Source organism: Psammomys obesus, unplaced genomic scaffold (genome assembly GCF_907164565.1).
Source record: "Psammomys obesus unplaced genomic scaffold, mPsaObe1.curated_primary_1811, whole genome shotgun sequence".
In the NCBI taxonomy this organism is placed as follows: Eukaryota; Metazoa; Chordata; class Mammalia; order Rodentia; family Muridae; genus Psammomys; species Psammomys obesus.
The window spans coordinates 1,277,521-1,294,852 of NW_026594240.1; the positions used below are offsets into that span (position 1 = coordinate 1,277,521).

General features: G+C 54.1%; 1 protein-coding gene across 4 annotated transcripts; it reads right to left on the bottom strand.

Annotated features, from left to right (window-relative positions):
• Positions 1-219: 219 nt before the first annotated feature.
• On the bottom strand, positions 220-13,734 carry Smug1 (single-strand-selective monofunctional uracil-DNA glycosylase 1). 4 transcript variants are annotated; one of them, XM_055618325.1, is made up of 7 exons: positions 13,677-13,734; positions 13,161-13,250; positions 12,297-12,390; positions 9,127-9,242; positions 7,587-7,752; positions 2,564-2,865; positions 220-1,634 (listed from the first exon to the last, which is right to left on the bottom strand). In XM_055618325.1, the coding sequence occupies exons 6-7, from the start codon at positions 2,852-2,854 to the stop codon at positions 1,089-1,091; spliced, it is 837 nt and encodes a 278-aa protein (XP_055474300.1). In that variant the 5' UTR covers positions 2,855-2,865; positions 7,587-7,752; positions 9,127-9,242; positions 12,297-12,390; positions 13,161-13,250; positions 13,677-13,734; the 3' UTR covers positions 220-1,088. The 4 variants fall into 4 exon arrangements, with proteins under 4 accessions (XP_055474300.1, XP_055474299.1, XP_055474298.1 ...); XM_055618324.1 differs by lacking the exon at positions 13,677-13,734 and adding an exon at positions 13,359-13,416; XM_055618323.1 differs by lacking the exons at positions 7,587-7,752; positions 9,127-9,242; positions 12,297-12,390; positions 13,161-13,250; positions 13,677-13,734 and adding an exon at positions 6,386-7,569 and having other exon boundaries at positions 220-1,401; positions 1,515-1,634.
• Between the last annotated feature and the right edge of the window lie 3,598 nt (positions 13,735-17,332).

Sequence of the window (17,332 nt, forward strand, 5' to 3'; positions counted from 1 at the left end):
AGCCTGCAGGCAGCACCCCCGCCCTTTACAGAGGGTCTTGAAGCTTAGAGAGGGCGTTCATAAGCAGGCCAGCCCAGGTGCACTTCTGATCCCAGCACTCAGCAGGCAGAGGTCAAAGTAGATCCTGTCTGCACGATGAGTTCCAGGCCAACACAACGAGACCTTACTTCAAAATTTAAAAACAATAACAAAACAAAATAGAGTGAGGTGTTACACACAGAAGTTCTGGGTTTGAGGCCAACCTGGTCTGCAGAGTGAGTTCCAGGACAATGAGGGCTACACAGAGAAACCCTATTAAAAAATAATAAAATAAAAAAATTTAAAAACTCATAGGCCTTATAGGATTAAAACACACACACACACACACACACACACAAAGGATGAAAATCTAGATCTTTCCTAGTCTACCACAGAGAAGTCTCCTGAGATCCAGCTTCGGGTCTTTTTGTTCCTTATTTACTTACTTACTTTTGAGACAGAGCATAATGTATTGCAGGCTGGCCTCCATTGTAGCTGAAGATGGCCTTGAACTCCTCATCCTCCTGCCTCTTAGTGCTGAGATTACAAGGACACGCAGGATGCTTGGCTAAGGAGTTCATTCTCAGCATGATGTCTGTCCTGGTCCCTGAGAGGACAGGATTCTGCCAGAGGAGGGACCCTGGGAAGAGTGCTCTCTGGCTGGGGGAGGGGAAGTGTGGATCGGTGTTCACTGACTACATCTGTGAAAACGGCGCGCTGAACCCACTAATATGTACAATTAGTGTAAAAAAGGCTGAGGTAGATCAGCGTTAGAGAGCAGTGCCAAAAACAAAGCCCCAAAAATGGAAAGATTAAAATTAAATGATCTTTCCTCCAAAACTGCAAACATGACCTCAGACAGCCCTACCTAGGACCCGCACACAGAGGCTCCCAAGAAATGACGTGGCGGGAACACACAGGCCCACCCTCTGCGGAGGCACTTCGGAGGGAGGAAGACAGCAGGAGAGCTGCCCAGCCAGGGATCAGTCTGCCTGACCATTAGAGGACAGTCCAGAGGCTGAGAGCCCTGCATCGGGGCCCAGCATGACTGACTGGGGTCTACACTACGGCTAGGCTTGGCCCTGGCATTCATCCGTTAGCAGAGGAAGCAGCCCCAACTCTTGGAGTTTTTCCCTGGCTGCTGCCTCCCAACCCTTGTTGGCCTGTGCGCTCCGAGGGGAGGGGTGCAGGAGCCCCTCCACCTGCACCTCTGGGGCCAGCCCTGCCAGGGCTCTCCGAGCCCGCTGCTCGGCCAGCCGGCCCACTCCCACTACCAGCCGCACGCCTAGCAGCTGCACCTGCCGGGAGAGGGCCGCCTCGCAGACTGCCAGGAGCTGCTCCCGCTGCTTGGCCGGTAGCTCCGCTGGGGTAACGTTTCGTCCGCTGGGAGCCAAGAAGAGCAGAGGACACAGGTTGTGGACAAAGCAGTGCCGGAAGAAGACCTGGGGCTGTCCACAGAGGGTCCGGAAGAAGCCCCAGAATCGGGCTCCGCTCACCTCTGACTGTGGGCACTCCAGTCCCAACACTGGCCGCTTAGGGTGCTCCTGGGGAGGGGTCAGCACGGGGCCCCCAACGCCCAACCAGTCCCGGACCACATTCACTTCCCCAAAAGGAACCTGTGAGCGAAGCAGAGAGACACAAGGGGCTTCAGACCGAAGACCTGACCCTTTTTTACCGACCATGATGACCTTGCCCACCTCTACCTTTGCCTACAGGTCTGTGTTAAGGACTCTCTGGCTTCTGTTTTCCTTCGGTTTTTCCCACTGTGGACAGTGACCAGCAAAAACTGTGCGCCTCTACTTTCTCCAGGCACTGGGACCAAATACTGGCAGAACACGGGCGTTTGGCCCTACAGAGGTCATGATTCTAATACTGGGGACAGACAGATCATCGTGGTTAAAGGAGACAGGACAGGCTGACGGCTGATCGCTGGGTACCCTCCGAGCCCCAGGCCTCAGGCTGTCATTTCCATCGATCATCACTGATCACCTTTCAGCACTCAGTTGGGGTCAATAAAAGCGATTGAGCCTCATGCCCTGAGGCCTCTTCACCTCCCCCACCTGCAATGCACCCCTACTAAACAACACTCATCCTGCTCCCTAAGGGAAGGCAGGCAGCCCTGAGCTTGGCTCTGTTCTGCACCTTTTGGAGACAGAGGGACTTGCCACCAGAATGCCCTGCAACTCCTACACCCTCCTCCCACCCCCAGCCAGTCTTCCTGGAGGCTCCAGCAGTCCCAGCACTTCTAGCTTCTCCTGGCTCCAACTGCACCCGAGGGACCAGGGAGATCCGGCAAGGTAAGGTGCAGGGCAGGAAGGCGGAAGGAAGGCCTCTCCAAGGCAATTAGTGGAGAGCTCACGGGGAAATGGAACTAGCATTAATGTGCTTGGTTAACTACAAACAGAGAGGCAGAGAGAGTGCTGGAGACCACAGGAGCCAGCGTGTGTCCTGCAGGGGACGGGGCGGGTGTTCCACCCATGTGCCAGCCATTTACAGGTTCCTCCTCCACCTCAGAACTGCCCACCAGAGGAAGCCAGGTCTTTACCCCGGTCTGGGCCATGCCAAAGGGTCCTGGGTTCATGCCCAGGAAGAGCACTTCCTTGGGGCCTTGGCAGTAGCGAGTGACGTAGTTCCGGTGTGGCTCCCAAGCATAGTCCACTGGGTTGTAAATGACACCCACAGGCTCTGGAAACTGCAGCTGGCTCAGCTCTGCATTGAGCCAGAGCTCCTCCTCCAGGAAGCCATCAGCCAAGCTTCGAGTGCAAGGCAGAGGCTCCATCAAGCCACCTGTAGGCTCATGGGTAGGCCCTGGTGGAAATGTCTGGGACACAGCCATGACACCGTCACCTGGAAAAGAAGCAGACAGCGTTTCCTTTAACCTCAACCTAATGTTAGGATCTGCACCAGCCGGGGGCCCTCCTATCATTTCCTGGGCTCAGAAGAAAGACTAGGAAACCCTGTCAGTTACAAGCTCACTCAAGTTCCTGCTAACGAAGAGGCCTCTGCTCCCCACTTCCAGAACCTTCCTCTTTCTGATACATCCAAGCATCCTACATAGTTGCTTGTCTTGTTGCAACAAAGCATCTACAAAGGCAAATGAAGGATTTATTTCATCTCTCAGAGAGTACAGTTCATCATGGTAGGTCTTGGCTGCAGGGGCCATAGTCAACTCAGAAAGCAATGGACGCCTACATTCAACTAGATCTATCTGAACACCACCACCACCCTTGGTTCTACGAGACGGTAGGGCTCAATGATATACTGACCAGGCTGGCCTTGAACTCATGAAGATCCTCCTGTCTCTACTTGAGATAAAGGTGTGTGTTACCACACCTAGCTAAAGGTCTCCTTTTTATGCTGTGCTGGATAGTTTTTACGTGGACTTGACACAAGCTAAAGTCATGTTGGAAGATGGATCTTCAGCTGAGAAAATGCCCACAAGACTGCCCTGTTCTCCTAATTGGTGATTAACATGGAAGAGCCCAGGCCACTGTCGGCTCTGTCACTCCTGAGCTGGGGGTCCTAGGTGCTATGAGAAAGCAGGCTGAGCAGGCCATGGGGAGCAAGCCAGTAAGCGGCAGTCGTCGATGGCTTCTGCTTCAACTCCTGCTCCAGGTTCCTGCTTGGACTTCTGACTTCCTTGATAATGGACTGTGGTACAAAACAGTTAAAACAAGCCCTTTCCTCCCTCACTTGCTTTTGCCCATGGTGTTTTATCCTAGCAACAGAAACCCTAAGACAGCCTAGCCCCCAGCCTGTGGGATGCTACCATGCAAATCTAGTTTAGCTTTTCTCACCTCAATTAACCTAATTTAGAAACCCTTTTGCAGACACACCCAGAGATTCGTCTTCAAAGTGATTCCAGACCCTGTCAAGTTGGTCTAGATAGCACCGCATTCCAAACCTTCCATCAGGTGAGGCTGAGCCACAGGTTCTTAGGCCTCACTGAACACACAGCACATTTCTTTCTTCATTCCTTCTCTGACTCTCTTTCTCTCCCCTCCATCACGTTCTTGACCTTGCTAGGCCAGTGTCTGGACACTCCTAACCCTTTTCACGTGTTGATGGAGGTGGTGGTCTCACTAAGTTATTCAAGCTGGCCTTGAATTTACTCGGTAGCCTAGGCTGGCCCTGAACTTGTGATCCTGCTGCCTCAAACCTCTGAAATAAGTGGAATTACAACCTATACAAGCAAACATGCATACTTAATATTTTTTTTCTCTTTTTTTTTTGGGGGGGGTACGTTTCTTTTAAGAAAAATGTGCCAGGCATTTTAATAATGCCTTTAATCCCAGCACTTCAGAGGCAGGTAGATGTCTGAGTTTGAGGCCAGCCTGGTCTAGATATAGTAAAGTCCAGAACAGCCAGGGCTATGTAGGAAACTATCTCAAAAAACACCTCACACCACCAGAAGGTAGTGGCACATGCCTTTAATACTAGCACTCAGGAAGCAGGGGTAGGCGGTGAATTCTGAGGCCAGCCTTGTCTACAGAGTGAGTTCCAAGACAGCTGTGGCTATACGAAGAGACCCTGTCTCAAAAAACAAAACACCCTCCAAAAGAAAAATATCTGCTTTGTGTGTGTGCATGTGTGTGTGCACGTGTGTGACATATGTGTGGTGATCAAGGAGGCCAGAAGACGGCATTGGAGGCCCTGGAGGTGGAGTTACAGAAAGTTGCGAGCTCAGGTGGGTGCTGGGAACTGAACTCGGGTTCTCTGCAAAAGCAGTATGTACTCCTAACCACTGAGTCACATCTCTTCCCCTTCCTTATGTATTTATTGTTACAGGACCACAGGTAGCTCAGACTAGCCTCAGGCTTGCTATGCAGCCAATGATGGTCATAAACTCCTGATTCTCCTGCCTCCACTTCTAAAGCGCTGGGATTACAGCCTGCACCAGGCCACACTGTCAGGACACCCCTGCTGCCATCCTTTCTCCCCAATGTCATCCTTAATAAACCAGTCCAGCCAGGATGAGCATGTCCTGAAAACCCCGAGCTGACGAATGAGATGCAGGTGTGCAGCCCAGAGGCTTGGGAGGGCTATTACAGCAGCTTCCAGGTGGCAGGCAATTGCTCCACGCCAGGTACACCTCATTGATCTTCATAACAACCCCATGAGGTGGGTATTATTGCTCCCATGTTACAAGCCAGGAGACTGAGGCTTAACGAGATCAAGCAGGTTGCCTAGGGTCGTGAGGTTCTCAAGTAATGAAGCTGGGATTTGAACTCACACTATCTGACTCACACTATGCTCTTAACCACCCATACCATCTTGCCTTAGATGGTTTTATGAGCCACCCTCCTAATTCTACAAGCCCCTAACCCCAGCCCAGCCCAGCTTATTTCCCACACTCAAGACTCCTCAGAGATCAGCAGGATGATTACTAGGCTCTGAATAGACTCTTACAAGCTACGCGACCATGGCCAAGAGCCGCAGGTTTTCACATCTGAATACTAAGGATAATAATGCCCACTTCATAAAGCTGGCTGCGAATGGGAGGGGAGGAACTCAGCGGCAAGTCTTCTGAACCACATCTGAACCACAGCAGATGCTCTTTCTCACACTGCAGCACGCCCAGAGCTGGCCCCAGCCACTCCACTCACTTTCAAAATGTCTCTCCTGCCCCAACTCCCAAAACTTTGCAGAGGTCATTTCTACAAACGCAACCTCATATGACCCTTGAGTTAATCAGGGTATCAACCAGCAGCCAACCAAGCAGGTGGCCCAACACATCCAGTTCATACTCTCTCTCTGCAAGAGGCAGCTCCAACCATCTCCTTGGTGCTTTGCCTCTTCGGTATACCAGAACATCCTCAGAGACCAGCCTCCACCCCACACACTAGGATTATAAAATGCTGAGGGTTTGGCCTCCAGCTGGTGGCGCTATTGAGAGATGGCCGAATAACAGAGGACACTAACTTCATAGGCTATTGGAAATTGTGTGTGTGAGGGGTGTCTCTGAAGGGTGTATCTCAGCCCTGGTACCTTCCCTCCACCGCCCTCTCTGCTTCCTGGCTAACATACGATATGAGCAGCTTTGCCTCAGCACAAGCCATCTGGGACTAGAACCTTTTAAATTGTGAGCCCAAATCGACCTCTCCTCTCTCACTGAAACAAACTGCCTGGCACATCACACACAAGGTTAGCTGTGAAGCCAAGATATCTGTATCTCAGGTCTAAGATGGGTTTGCTGAACACAGCAAGGATGGGCATACACAAAATGTCAAGACCTTATTTTCACTGTTTTACTTATTTTCAAAGCAGGGTCTGATAGCATGTACCACCAGCCAAAAGTCAGCTAACTTGAATTCTAGCCCTCGTTTATCTCTTAAAAGGTTTTCTCTCTTAACATTTATTTACTTACTGGGGAGAGCGGCCACAGTACATACACATGTGAGAGCTGGTGGTTGGTGTTGTTGTTCTCCTTCCTCCTCTTTTTCTTCTCCTTCCTCTTCTTCTGTCAAGGCTCTGAGGATCGATCTCAGGTCAGCCATCAGGTCTGGCGGCAGCACCCTGCCAGCCTACACATCTAAGAAACGTCTTTTCTTGCAAACGTCATTTTAAGGTTCTTCTCCATAGGAAGAACCACATTGTCCACTAGCCTACCACCGGCTGTTGTTTATTCTTAAAATAGTTATAAGTCCCTTCCATATCAGTCTCTTGCTGGGGGAATAACTCCAAAATGAATAAAATGTAAGATAGGCTTTCAGTAAGTCATGGACTAAGAGGACAGATAAACATGCTGAAATACAGTATAATCTGAGCTTCACTATCCACGACAAAACATTAAAGGGACAGTAAGGGGAAGCCTGGCAGATCTACCTACAGTCACCAACAGCCATAACTTTACTGGGCTGACACGGCAGCTCAGTGGACATTCATGTACAAGGGTGTATGAAGCCTCGGGATCGACCCCAGGATCATAAACCAGGTGTGGAGGTGCATGCCTATAAACCCAGCACTCAGGAGGTGGAGGCAGAAAGATGAGAACATCGAGAGCATTCTCCCACGCAACGCTTAAACCAACTTGGACTAGGTGCATTTTTTTTTTTCTTAAAAAGCAAAAAACAATGTGTCTCATACTCCAAATTACATTTAAAAGCAAAGGGCGACCCTGAGATACATGTGGTCAAGGCTAGACTTCATACTTGCATTCGACCTTTGTGAAATTAACTCCAGGCTAATAGAATCCAGGCCATACTGGGATAGATGGCTCAGCAGGTAGGAGCTCTGGCTGGCCTTCCAAAGGTCCTGAGTTCAATCCCCAGCTCACAACAATCTAACTGTAGTCCTATAGGATCCAATGCCCTCTTCTGGTGTGCAGACAAAACACCCGTATGTATAAAATACATAAACAAATAAACCTAAAATAAAAGGAAGGATCCAAGCCCCTGGTCAGCCCCTGCCCGTTGTAGGCACTCCAGGAATGCGCGGGCTTTAAATCAAAACAGCGCTGCAGGGCTCATCGTGGCCCTTGTAGGCCTGGAAATCACAGCGGCACGACCCCTCCGAGCCCCGCGAGGCCCCTCGGTCCCGCGCAGATATCCAGCCCCCTACTCCCTCACCTGCACCAGCTCCCCATGCAGCTTCCGCTTCCTTCCTTCGTTCCGGTGCGAAGGACACTGGGAGTCGTAGTCAGCGGTCTATAAATAAGGCGAGTGGCTAACAGCGTCCGCTTCCGCCGGAAATGCCAAATCCCCGAAAAGCTCCCTGGAAGAGCTCCACGGGTCGCTGGGGATTGTAGTTTAATAAGATGATTTAACCCAAGACCTCACAATAATCTGCACTCTCCAGCCATCTCCAATACCGCACCCATCAGAGACCCTTTCTAGCCCCGATGCTTCCCCAAGTTGTGAGCCCTCTATGACCTTTGCAGCCCTCCACGACCCATTACTGTGTGCATGACATCCAAGGAGGCAGGTGGTAGTGGCAGGTCTACAGAGTGAGCTCCAGGACAGCCAGGGCTACACAGAGAAACCCTGTCCGGAAAAAAAAAAAACAAAACAAACCACCAAACAAAATATCCAAGGCATTTCTTTCATCACCCATCTCTGACAGTGAACACCCCCACTGCCGTTAGCGTCCTCCACAGCCTCGCCTCACTTTAAAGTTTCCCTGTTGTCTTACATCTGCCTGTATGCTGATCCGGGGCTCTCTAGAGAAGCAGAGCCCAAACATGTGAGGAGATGTACTGTGGAAATGCGCTCACAGTCCTATGGGACCTGCCGTCTGTAAGCTGGAGTGCCAGGAAAGCCCTCTGCAGTTGTCTGCGCACGGAGTGGGTCTACGGAGACACTTCTGATAGACGCCTCAGAGATGGAAAGACCTGAGAACCAAGCCCTCGGACAGGCCTCCCATGTCTGAAGGCACAGGGTGGATGGCCCAGTCTGCACGAGCAGAACCGGAAGCTAGGATGGTTGGTGGACTTGTACACACCTGCAACCTAATGACTTGAGTAGCTGAAGCAGGACCTTCAGTTGAAGGCACACTGGAGAGTGAGTCCTTCCTCAGTCGTTTGTTCCCCTGGTCTCTGAAGAGGCTGGGTGCTGCCCACCCAGGTTGGTAAGGAGAATCTTCCTGACTTGGAGTACCAATTCAAACCTCAGATTTTTGTTTATTTCTTTGCTTGCTTACTTGCTTGTTCACCAACTCTCTGGGTGTCCTCTCACCCACATAAGTGGACATATAAAAATAACCCTTACATATTCCATCTTTCCAAATTCTCCTAGAACAGCCTACCCAGAAAGCCTTCCCGACAAATCCTAATCCTCAAATGTACCTAAATGTCTGTCCCCTCTGCACCGACTTCCAAAGCTGTTCAAGTCCTGCTTTGTTCCTGTCTACCTGGAAGTTTCTGTTTGCTCACTATGAGTGTTTTACCCAAACAGAATCGTCTGTGGAAAATTATCCTCTGGGTCCCTCCACCTCCCCCAACACATATGCCTGAAAAGCCAGGGTTCTCAGCATCAAAGCAAGGTCCCCCAGTGGGCTAGGGAAGAAAACCAGGGAGCCCAGCCTGTTTTAGTGCCCCATGACAAATACGCAGTGGGCAGCTGCCCTGACTGCCAGCGTAAAGGTGAGACCACAGGCTTCCCAGCTGCCCACCTGTTCCGTGCAGCAGCATCTTGCTGCTTTATTTCTGTGCAAGTCCAGGTGTGTCACTCGCCTCTCCCAGGGCTTCCTTTCTGTCTCTCCCGGGTGTATCTCAATGTCTCTCCTTCCTATGAAATGAATGAAAGTAAGCTTCTAGAGCAAGACCTTCTATCTCCACTATCCTTTCTCCAAACAAAAGGAAGGGAGAAGGGAGAAGGGTCTTATCATTTAAGAATCCTAAGAGCCTAATGAGGTAGAGCACCATAATCCCACAGCTCTGGGAGGGAGGCAGGAGTACCATAAGTTCAAGAAGTTCCTCTGCTATCTGTCACACCTGAAGCCAGCCTGAGCTAAGTGAAACCTTATCCAGAAAGGAGAGAAAAGAGGTTGATGAAGGGATGAAAGAAATTAATCATAGGATCCACCATCCTTTCAGATAACCCTGTCCCCCACAACTTTTTGGTTTGCCCAGATCTTCCAGTTGGGTTTTTGTTCCTGTTTCAGGGGTGGGGGTAGTTGTTTTGTAACAGTGTCTCATCTTGGCTGTCCTAGAACTCACTATGCAGACCAGGCTGGCCTGACTCTGTCTCCCCAGTGCTAGGATTAAAGGCCCATGTAGGCCACGACCCCCAGTCCAATTCTTGGTCTTTACAACCCCCCAGCACCTGAGCTGGCCTCCAGCAGAACAACCATAAGCAAAGTGAGGAACTAGAAAGCAGAGACCCCACAAAATGCTCCCACCTGCCTGGCATGGTAGCTCTTGCCTTTAACACCAGCATTCAGGAAGCTGGGGAAGACAGATCTCTGGAATACATACGGAGACCCTATCTCAAAAACAAAAATTAAAAAAAAAATATGCCCACCACCTGAGTGGCTTTTCTGTCCTAGGAATCCACTGGAAACTCAGAGCAAGTCCCTGAGAGAGACAGAGCCACAGACAGCCAGCTAAAGGCTGACTAAGGCTGACCTCTATGAGCCATCATGCATCCCATCTTTCTAAATTCTCCTAGAACAGTCTGCTCAGGAAGCCTTTCAGAATCTGTGGGCGTAGAGCTCTGCTGCAGGAAAGATGCTGAGAAATGAGAAGCAGAGACTCCCCAGAGCTGAGAGGTGGGCATAGCCCTTCCCTAGTCTCCTAGCCCTCGGAAGCCTCCAAGCTACAGGCTGACAGTTCTTGATGGCCTTGAGAGCCTGGGGCGACAGTAGATCCTGCCCATGGTCAAGGAAGAGCTCGCAGGTGCGCCAGGTGCGCCCTGGGCTGCGGAACGGCCCGAGGCCCAGCAGCCTACTGGGCCTGCATGGGTGTGGAAGGGTTAACTTGCTTTCTTGCTTCCCTCCGGTTTCCCAAAGCTGCAGGAGCTGTGTTGGGCCACGAGCGCCATCTATCGGCCGTTGAGGGGGCTAGCTTTGCCTCGCTAAGATTTCTAGACCAGGCAGCCCTTTCCCCATAACGGGCCTTGGCTGCACAAAGCTGAAGTTGCCTATTGGATGAATGCAAGGCATGCTTTTCCCTCTCCGGGAACCAGGCGTCACCTGGCCACTTCCCTGGGGAACGCCAAAAGACTTTTCGGAGCTCCGAGGCCCTGTTTCTCAGCCAGGTCAACAAACATGAGCGAACATTAGAATGAAAACTGATAGTCTGGAACCAGGCCTAGATCTGCAGTCATGCTCTTAGCTTACTAATGGGGACCTCAGACAGGTTACTTCACTTCTCTGTGCCTCGGTTATCCCGGCCGTTAAATGGGACAATCGTTGAAATCCGTCTTTCATAATAAATTAACTGGCAAAGTGTTTTAAGGGCCGGCCCAGAAGGGGCTGTGTTAGTCCTTGTTGCTATGGCTACAGGCAGGCGGGCAGGCGGGATGCTGGGCTGAGCCCTCAACCTCCTGGCCAGACACAAAGGCACAATACTAGCCAACTCATCCCTGCAGAGTCCATCGGAGACCACAGCTTGCCCAAGCTAGGTTTGGGACTGGGAGTTCAGATTTTCAAAGCGCCTTTCAGTCTCCAAAGGTCGAGAGGAGATTAGAAGAAAGGAAAAGAGCAGAAAAAGGAAGGATTTGAGGTAAAGCTGAAGGAAGGAGGGCAGGGTATAGCTCAGTGGTGAAGTACAGGTTAGCGTGCGCAAGCCCTGGATCCAATGCCGGTGTGCACACACACATGCACTAAAAGGCACTAAGGGAGAATTAGCAGGCACAAAAAAACGCCATTTTTTCTGGGTGTAGTTCCATGCACCTGTAATGTCAGCAGACTGAGGCCAGAAGGTCACAAACTTGGCACTAGTCTGAGCTATGCAGCCAGACCCTGTCTAAAGAAGAAAAGAAAGGGGAGCTGGCAGCAGGGTGGCTCAGCAAATAAAGGTGCCACCAAGCCTAATGACCTAAATTCAGTCCCCAAAATCCACATGGTAGAAGGGCAGAACTGGTTGCTGCAGGCTGTCCTTTGGCCTTTATGTGCGTGGTGGTACATGATCACACACTCATAGATAAATAAATGTCCAACAGACATCAAAGCCACACAATGTCCTGCTTTGGGGAAGAGGAGGGCACCAGTGCCGGGAGAACCCAGGGCCACTGGACTTTGGCTCAGAAACCTCAAAGGCAGATCATGCTGCAAAGGCATCTATTATAGGCGTGTCCAGTTCCTCCAGGACTTAGCCTTCCCGGGCTTGCCTGACAGGAGGAGACTGTAGAAAAGGATGCTGCCTGCAGGTTCCCAAAGCCCCAACTCCCACCTCCCTCCCAGAAGGGGGGGGGGGGCAGGAAAGATGAGTTCATATCAAGCCATTTCCTTGCTCTGTTCTCTAGGTTTGCCTTCCTCTATCATGGAGAGAAATGGGGACATGGACTTCCCCAGTGGGGTGAGAAGGTAGAAAGGTGGGCACCCATTGGCTTTATTCGACCTCAGTCCCAAGACCTCAGAAGCCAATGGCTTGGGTTTAAATGGGAGGCAGGTGTTCCCTGTCTCCTGGCTCTGGATGCCTGGGCACCCAGGAGAGGGTGGGCAGCTCCAGAGCTGATATGCTTTGCTTACTTGGGAAGCAATTATCGAGGAAGCATCAGCTCAGGGAGGCTCACTTCTCACTAATCAGATTTCATCAGAGCCCCGGGCTGGGGGGAGGGGTGCTGAGTAATTTGGCTTGGTGCAGCGGTGAGAGCTGTGGAGTGAGGAGGTCGTGTCACCTGACTGAGTGGTGTGAGGTCTGTCCAGCCCAGCTATCCTGACCACACACATCAGACAGACAGCGTCTGGGGTGGGGGGACTGGTTCCCAGGTCCTGGAGTGAGAAAAACGGATGTTAGGTTTAGATTTCACAGAACATCTCCCACAGCTGAGCTGAACCTCTAGGAGAGGAAGGGAGGTCAGCCTGGGAGCAAGGCCCCAAAGTGGGAAGGTGCTCTGAGACCCAACTAGCCACCTCGCCATCACCATGCCCCCGTGTCCACAGCCAGCCAGACACAAAGGAAGAAGGCCACACTTAACCCTGTCTGTCACCAGCCTTCTCCCACAGCCCAGGCCCATGTGGTGTCCTCCTACCCCCCCCCCCACACACACACAGATGACCATCTCCTCACCTCTATACTCCATTCCACAGCTCACAGAACGGTGTTAAGGAAGCCAGCAATAGGCCGATCTTTGCTGCGTCTCCTCCCACACCCGGCACCACAGAAGTGCTTCAAGGGGGATTCACCTCCCTCCAAGCCCTCCCTATCCAGAACTTCGCCTTTTTCATCCTCAGGGCCTGGAATTCTTCCCTTTCCCAAGCCTCCCTATGGGAAGGGTTCCCCTTTGCCTGTACCAGGCTGGCGACCCTTGGAACCAGTAGTTCAGTGTGCCTGCTGGTGCTTTCGGGCTCTCGGCCCTGCCAGCCCGTGTGCTCCTAGAGGCTGCCTCCTGCTTCTTTCCAGGGTGCAGCCAGGCCTTGCATCTAGTGAACCCCTGTGCTGGGCTGGGGTGGAGCTCAGAGGAGAGTCCCCCCACCCGGCTTAGCAGGTCTACCCCGACAACGAAGGAAGAAAATAGCAGGGTGGGCATGCTGGCACACACCTGCAGTCCAGCTAGAGAGGTGAAGACAGGAGCATCAGAGGCTCAAGGTCACAGTCATCCTCAGCTACACAGTCGGAATCCAGCTTGTTACTAATGAGAAATGTGAAGAAACAAAGTATCAGAGCAGGCCTGAATACCTGCCTGCGGTCAATGCTGGCGGGAGGGACGGGCCATAGGAATCCTGGGCCGACACCCCACCTGTCAGAGAGAACACCAGGCCCGGCACAGGCCACAGGAACCTTCTGCTCCTTGCCCACGGTGTCAGCGGCCTCCCCCAACCCTCAAAACCTCCCTGTGGCTCTGGCCCTTCCTCTCGGGGTCCCGAACTGCCCCCTCCCCCCCTCACAGCCAGGGTGCCGGGCACTCGGGGCACAAGGCGGAACCGCATGCAAACCCGCACTAGCCCTCGCCCGGGAGGGAGGACGCGGAGCGGCGGGCCCGCAGCACAAACTGGCGTGCATTCATTTGCATGCGATTTGCATGCGATCAACCCCTCGCCCGAAGCCCGCCCCTCACCCCGTGCGGGAGGGCCACCGCGCACGTCCCGCCGTGCGGCCTGGGTGCCCCCGCGCCGGCCGGGCCGCGCAGCCGCGCCTCGCGGAGGATCCCAGCCCATTGAGGCCGCTGATTGATGGCGCTGCCCTCCGCGTGAACCCGCCTTTAATACCGAGGAAGTTATGAAACCGCCATACATCAGCGCCCGCCGCCCCGCCCGGCCGCCGCCCCGCCCGCCGGCTCCTCTTCAAAACCTCATTTGGGCTTCGGCCGCGGGGCGCGCGGGGAGGGGGTAGGACCCTGCGCGCCCCCCACGGCTGCATCCCTGGACCCATTTAGAACTGCTGACATTTTATCTGCGTTCCATACATCACTCCGTCCCCAGCAGCCATCTCTCAGCGAGCGGGGGGCGGGGGGTGCAACGAAGCGGGGTGGAGGTGGGAGCCGCCCTCGCACGCCCCTTCCCCACCTGAGCAGCCTAGCAGGGGCTGTGCCCCGTGCCAGTCCCTGCTGCCTTGGGGCCGCTAGCTGCCCATCCTCCTGATGGAGAGTAGGATGGTGGTCGTTTAACCTCCTTCTGGGGACCTCTTCTGCTATTTGCTGCACCTCTCTTTGGGGGAAGTCCTTCTAAATAGCTAACCACTGTGCCTCGTGCTGCCTTCCCTTCTTGTTTTGTCCTGGGAAGATAAGAGAGCCGTGTCGCCTTTCACAGGCTTTAAGGCCTTTGTAGCAATGCCGAGCAGTTCAAGTATATCCACCTGCCCACACTCTTGCGTTTTACAAACATGGCAGGAAGCAGGCAGCTGGGCCACCCTAGAAAGAAGAAAATGGAGACCCGAACTCATCAGGAAACGAGGCCAGAACCCAGGGCCCCAAGGCAGAGAGCAGGGACAGACAGACAGCGGCCCAACAGACAGCGGGCAGAGAGAGAAAGGGGGATGGGAGCGAAGCGGGCAGACAAAGAGAGAAACGCACAAAGCTCTGGACAGACAAAGGGACTGTGGCCAGGGACAGGCGGACGGCCTCCAGGCAGAGACAGCTGCCGTCCGCTGGCGCGTGAGCGAGCCCTCCCGCCTGTCCACGTCACTCAAGGCTCTGCAGGGACGCTGCCGGGGTCTGGGGGTGCTTGTCTGGTCTCTCTCACTTTCCTGCGGGCCTGTCCCTCGGAGCTCTCCGTGCCCGCCCTCCGACCTCCCCCACCGGTGACCCGGGCCTAGTCACCGCACCTCGAGGCCTGCCCTTCGCCCCGGCCCAGGAAAACAGACATCTCTGCGAGCGTGGGCACCTCCCCGGGCTCCGCCAGTGCAGGGGGGTGAGAAGCACATCCCAGGCTGCAGCAGGCGGAGGGCCGCCCCGCGCAGCGGCTAGGGTGCGCGGGTGTGGCTGGAGGCCTGGAGGGTGGGTGTGGCCGGCGCGTCGTTTGCATCTCATTTGCATACCCGAGTTCCCATTCCTCCCCTCGGACTCTGCGGTCCACCCCCACTTGGACTTCAGCTGGGCCCCAGCGGCCCTGAAGAGGCGACGAAGGACAAGCGTGAGGGAGACGCCCAGTGGAGCCTAGGAGAGTCACCCCTGAGCAGATGAAAGCCACCCAGACCCCGGAGCCCCTGCCAACCCCAGGGTCCCGGGTCGCCTATGACCACTCCTGCCCCCCCCCCAAACTGTTTAGCCCAACTGCAGGCAGCCTCTTCCACGAAGCTTTCTCTAGCTACACAAGCCTCAGCACGACCTCTCCGTGCTGAAAGGCCTCTAAAACTGTATGACCTGTTACCAGAGGATAGCACGGGTCTTTCACACTTACAGACCAACTCATGATAGCCTCTCAGGTAGGACTACCTTCTCCCTTGCTCCCCCTGTGAACCTGGTAAACTCCAGCGCATTCCTCGAAACCCAATTAACAGTCCCCCCCCCCCAGCCCTCTCTAACGTTCCTCCTCAACACCACTATCCCAGTCAGTACCAGGCAGGGACCACTCATCCTGTTCATCCTCCCTGGGACAGAGCACTTAGATCTCTGATCTCCTTAGCATTCCAAGCACCAAGCAGGGAAGCACCCTAGAGGAGGTCAGGAAGGAGCCAGGACCAGGCTGGGGTCCTGGGTGCACGAGGGAACATGGAAGGGCAGGGCCAGGTGGAGGGAAGGAATGAGAAACCAGGGCGGAAGCTGAGTGGAGCCCAAAGCCAGGAGAGAAGAGGCGGGGCCGGGCAGCAGAGCGGAGCCCTGGGGACTGGAGAGCGGGGTCCGGGAGGAGCCAGCCTTGACCCCGACTGACGCAGATCCGGCTGGACCTGGTCACGCCTGCCTTGGATTTTAGGTCTGGTTTGGTTTGGCTTTGTTTGTTTGATAGGGTCTCCCAGTATGGTCCCAGCTGTCCTGGAACTTGCAGCGATCCCCCAGCCTCAGCTCTAGAGGCTGGAACTAGAGGTGTGAGCCACCACACACCTACCAGTTCTTCTGTCCGCGAAATGGATGCATCTCCATCCCGCCCTCTCCCCAACCGTGGGAGGAAGACAGAGCGGCAGAGCGTCACCTGCCCGCTGAGGCTCCCGGGAGCGGGCAGGCCTGCTCATCCCTGCGTGGGACGCTGCCGGCCTCTATCTGGCCACCTGAGCCTCCCGGGCACACAGAGCGACTGCACAAGCTGCTTCCTTCCGCTGACCCTGGCAGAAGGCTCAGGCACTTGTGGCGCAAGGATACGCGGTGCAGGTAACTGGACTGCCACTGCTCCTCTGCTCCTCCAGAGAATGCAGGTGCGGGCCAGCGGGTCACCCCACGGAGCCGGAGCCTAGCTCAGAGGAGCGCTTTCCTGCGTTCAGCCTCCTTCAGTTCCCCAACCCTGTAGCACATGGCCCCGACCTTCCTGGTTCAGAGCTTGCACCTTTCCTAATACTCCATTTTCGAAGCCCAGCAACCACAGAGCAGAGCCCGGGTTCTAGTGCTCCGAGGGATGGTGAGCAAGAGAAGAGTGGCTGTCAGTCTTGGATGAGGGAGTGGGAGGAAGAGGAGCGCAGGCCGAGGACAAGGGGGGAGCACCAGGAGAGCTGTGAGGAGGAGACAGCGTCCCCCCACCTCCTCTCTCCGCCAGTTGCCTTTGAAATGGAGGGTAGACAACTGGAAGGACTAGCTGACTGAGACAAGGGAGGGATTCTGGGACAGAAGATGAAGTCAAAGGCTGCATAGGTCTGGCAGTGACCCTGCCAGTGACCCCAGGTGCAGGACCCTGGCTGGAGCTGAGGTAAACCGGGGTGCAAGGAAGCTCTGGTGCTGGCAGCGTCCTCACCAACCACCAGGAGGAAAAAGCCTGGTCACAGAGCCCCCTTGTGGCCTTTCCGTACAGGACTGGCAGGGGAGCTCACACCCAGCTAGGCTGTGAGGCAAACTCTATGTTGGGAGGCCTGGCTGGACAGCCTAGAGGGAAGGACAGGCCTTAAAGCCTTGGCTTCTCATAGTCACTGGTCCTTGGCACGTACCCATCGGGGACGTTTCCTCATCCATCCAAATAGATCAAATTGGTTTTGGATGATCCCTGCACTCATGTGGCCTCAGTCCTGTCCCCTGTTGCTGGCCAGCCTGACTTCCTGAAACCCTCCTGTCTTACAAGAGCTAAGATCACAAGCTGAAACTGCCATATCTGGTCTGCTGTGAACCTTCCTAAAGGCATGAGAAAGTGCAGAGCA

Bases quoted from the DNA above. Each gene is read 5' to 3' on its own strand.
- Smug1 (XM_055618322.1), bottom strand. From the start codon at position 6,515: ATGGCTGACCTGAGATCGATCCTCAGAGCCTTGACAGAAGAAGAGGAA. The intron at 2,866-6,385 runs GTAAGTAAATAA...CTTCTTTTCCAG, and splicing joins TACTGTGGCCGCTCTCCCCA to GTGACGGTGTCATGGCTGTG. The intron at 1,635-2,563 runs GTAAAGACCTGG...CTTCGCTCACAG, and splicing joins TTGGCATGGCCCAGACCGGG to GTTCCTTTTGGGGAAGTGAA.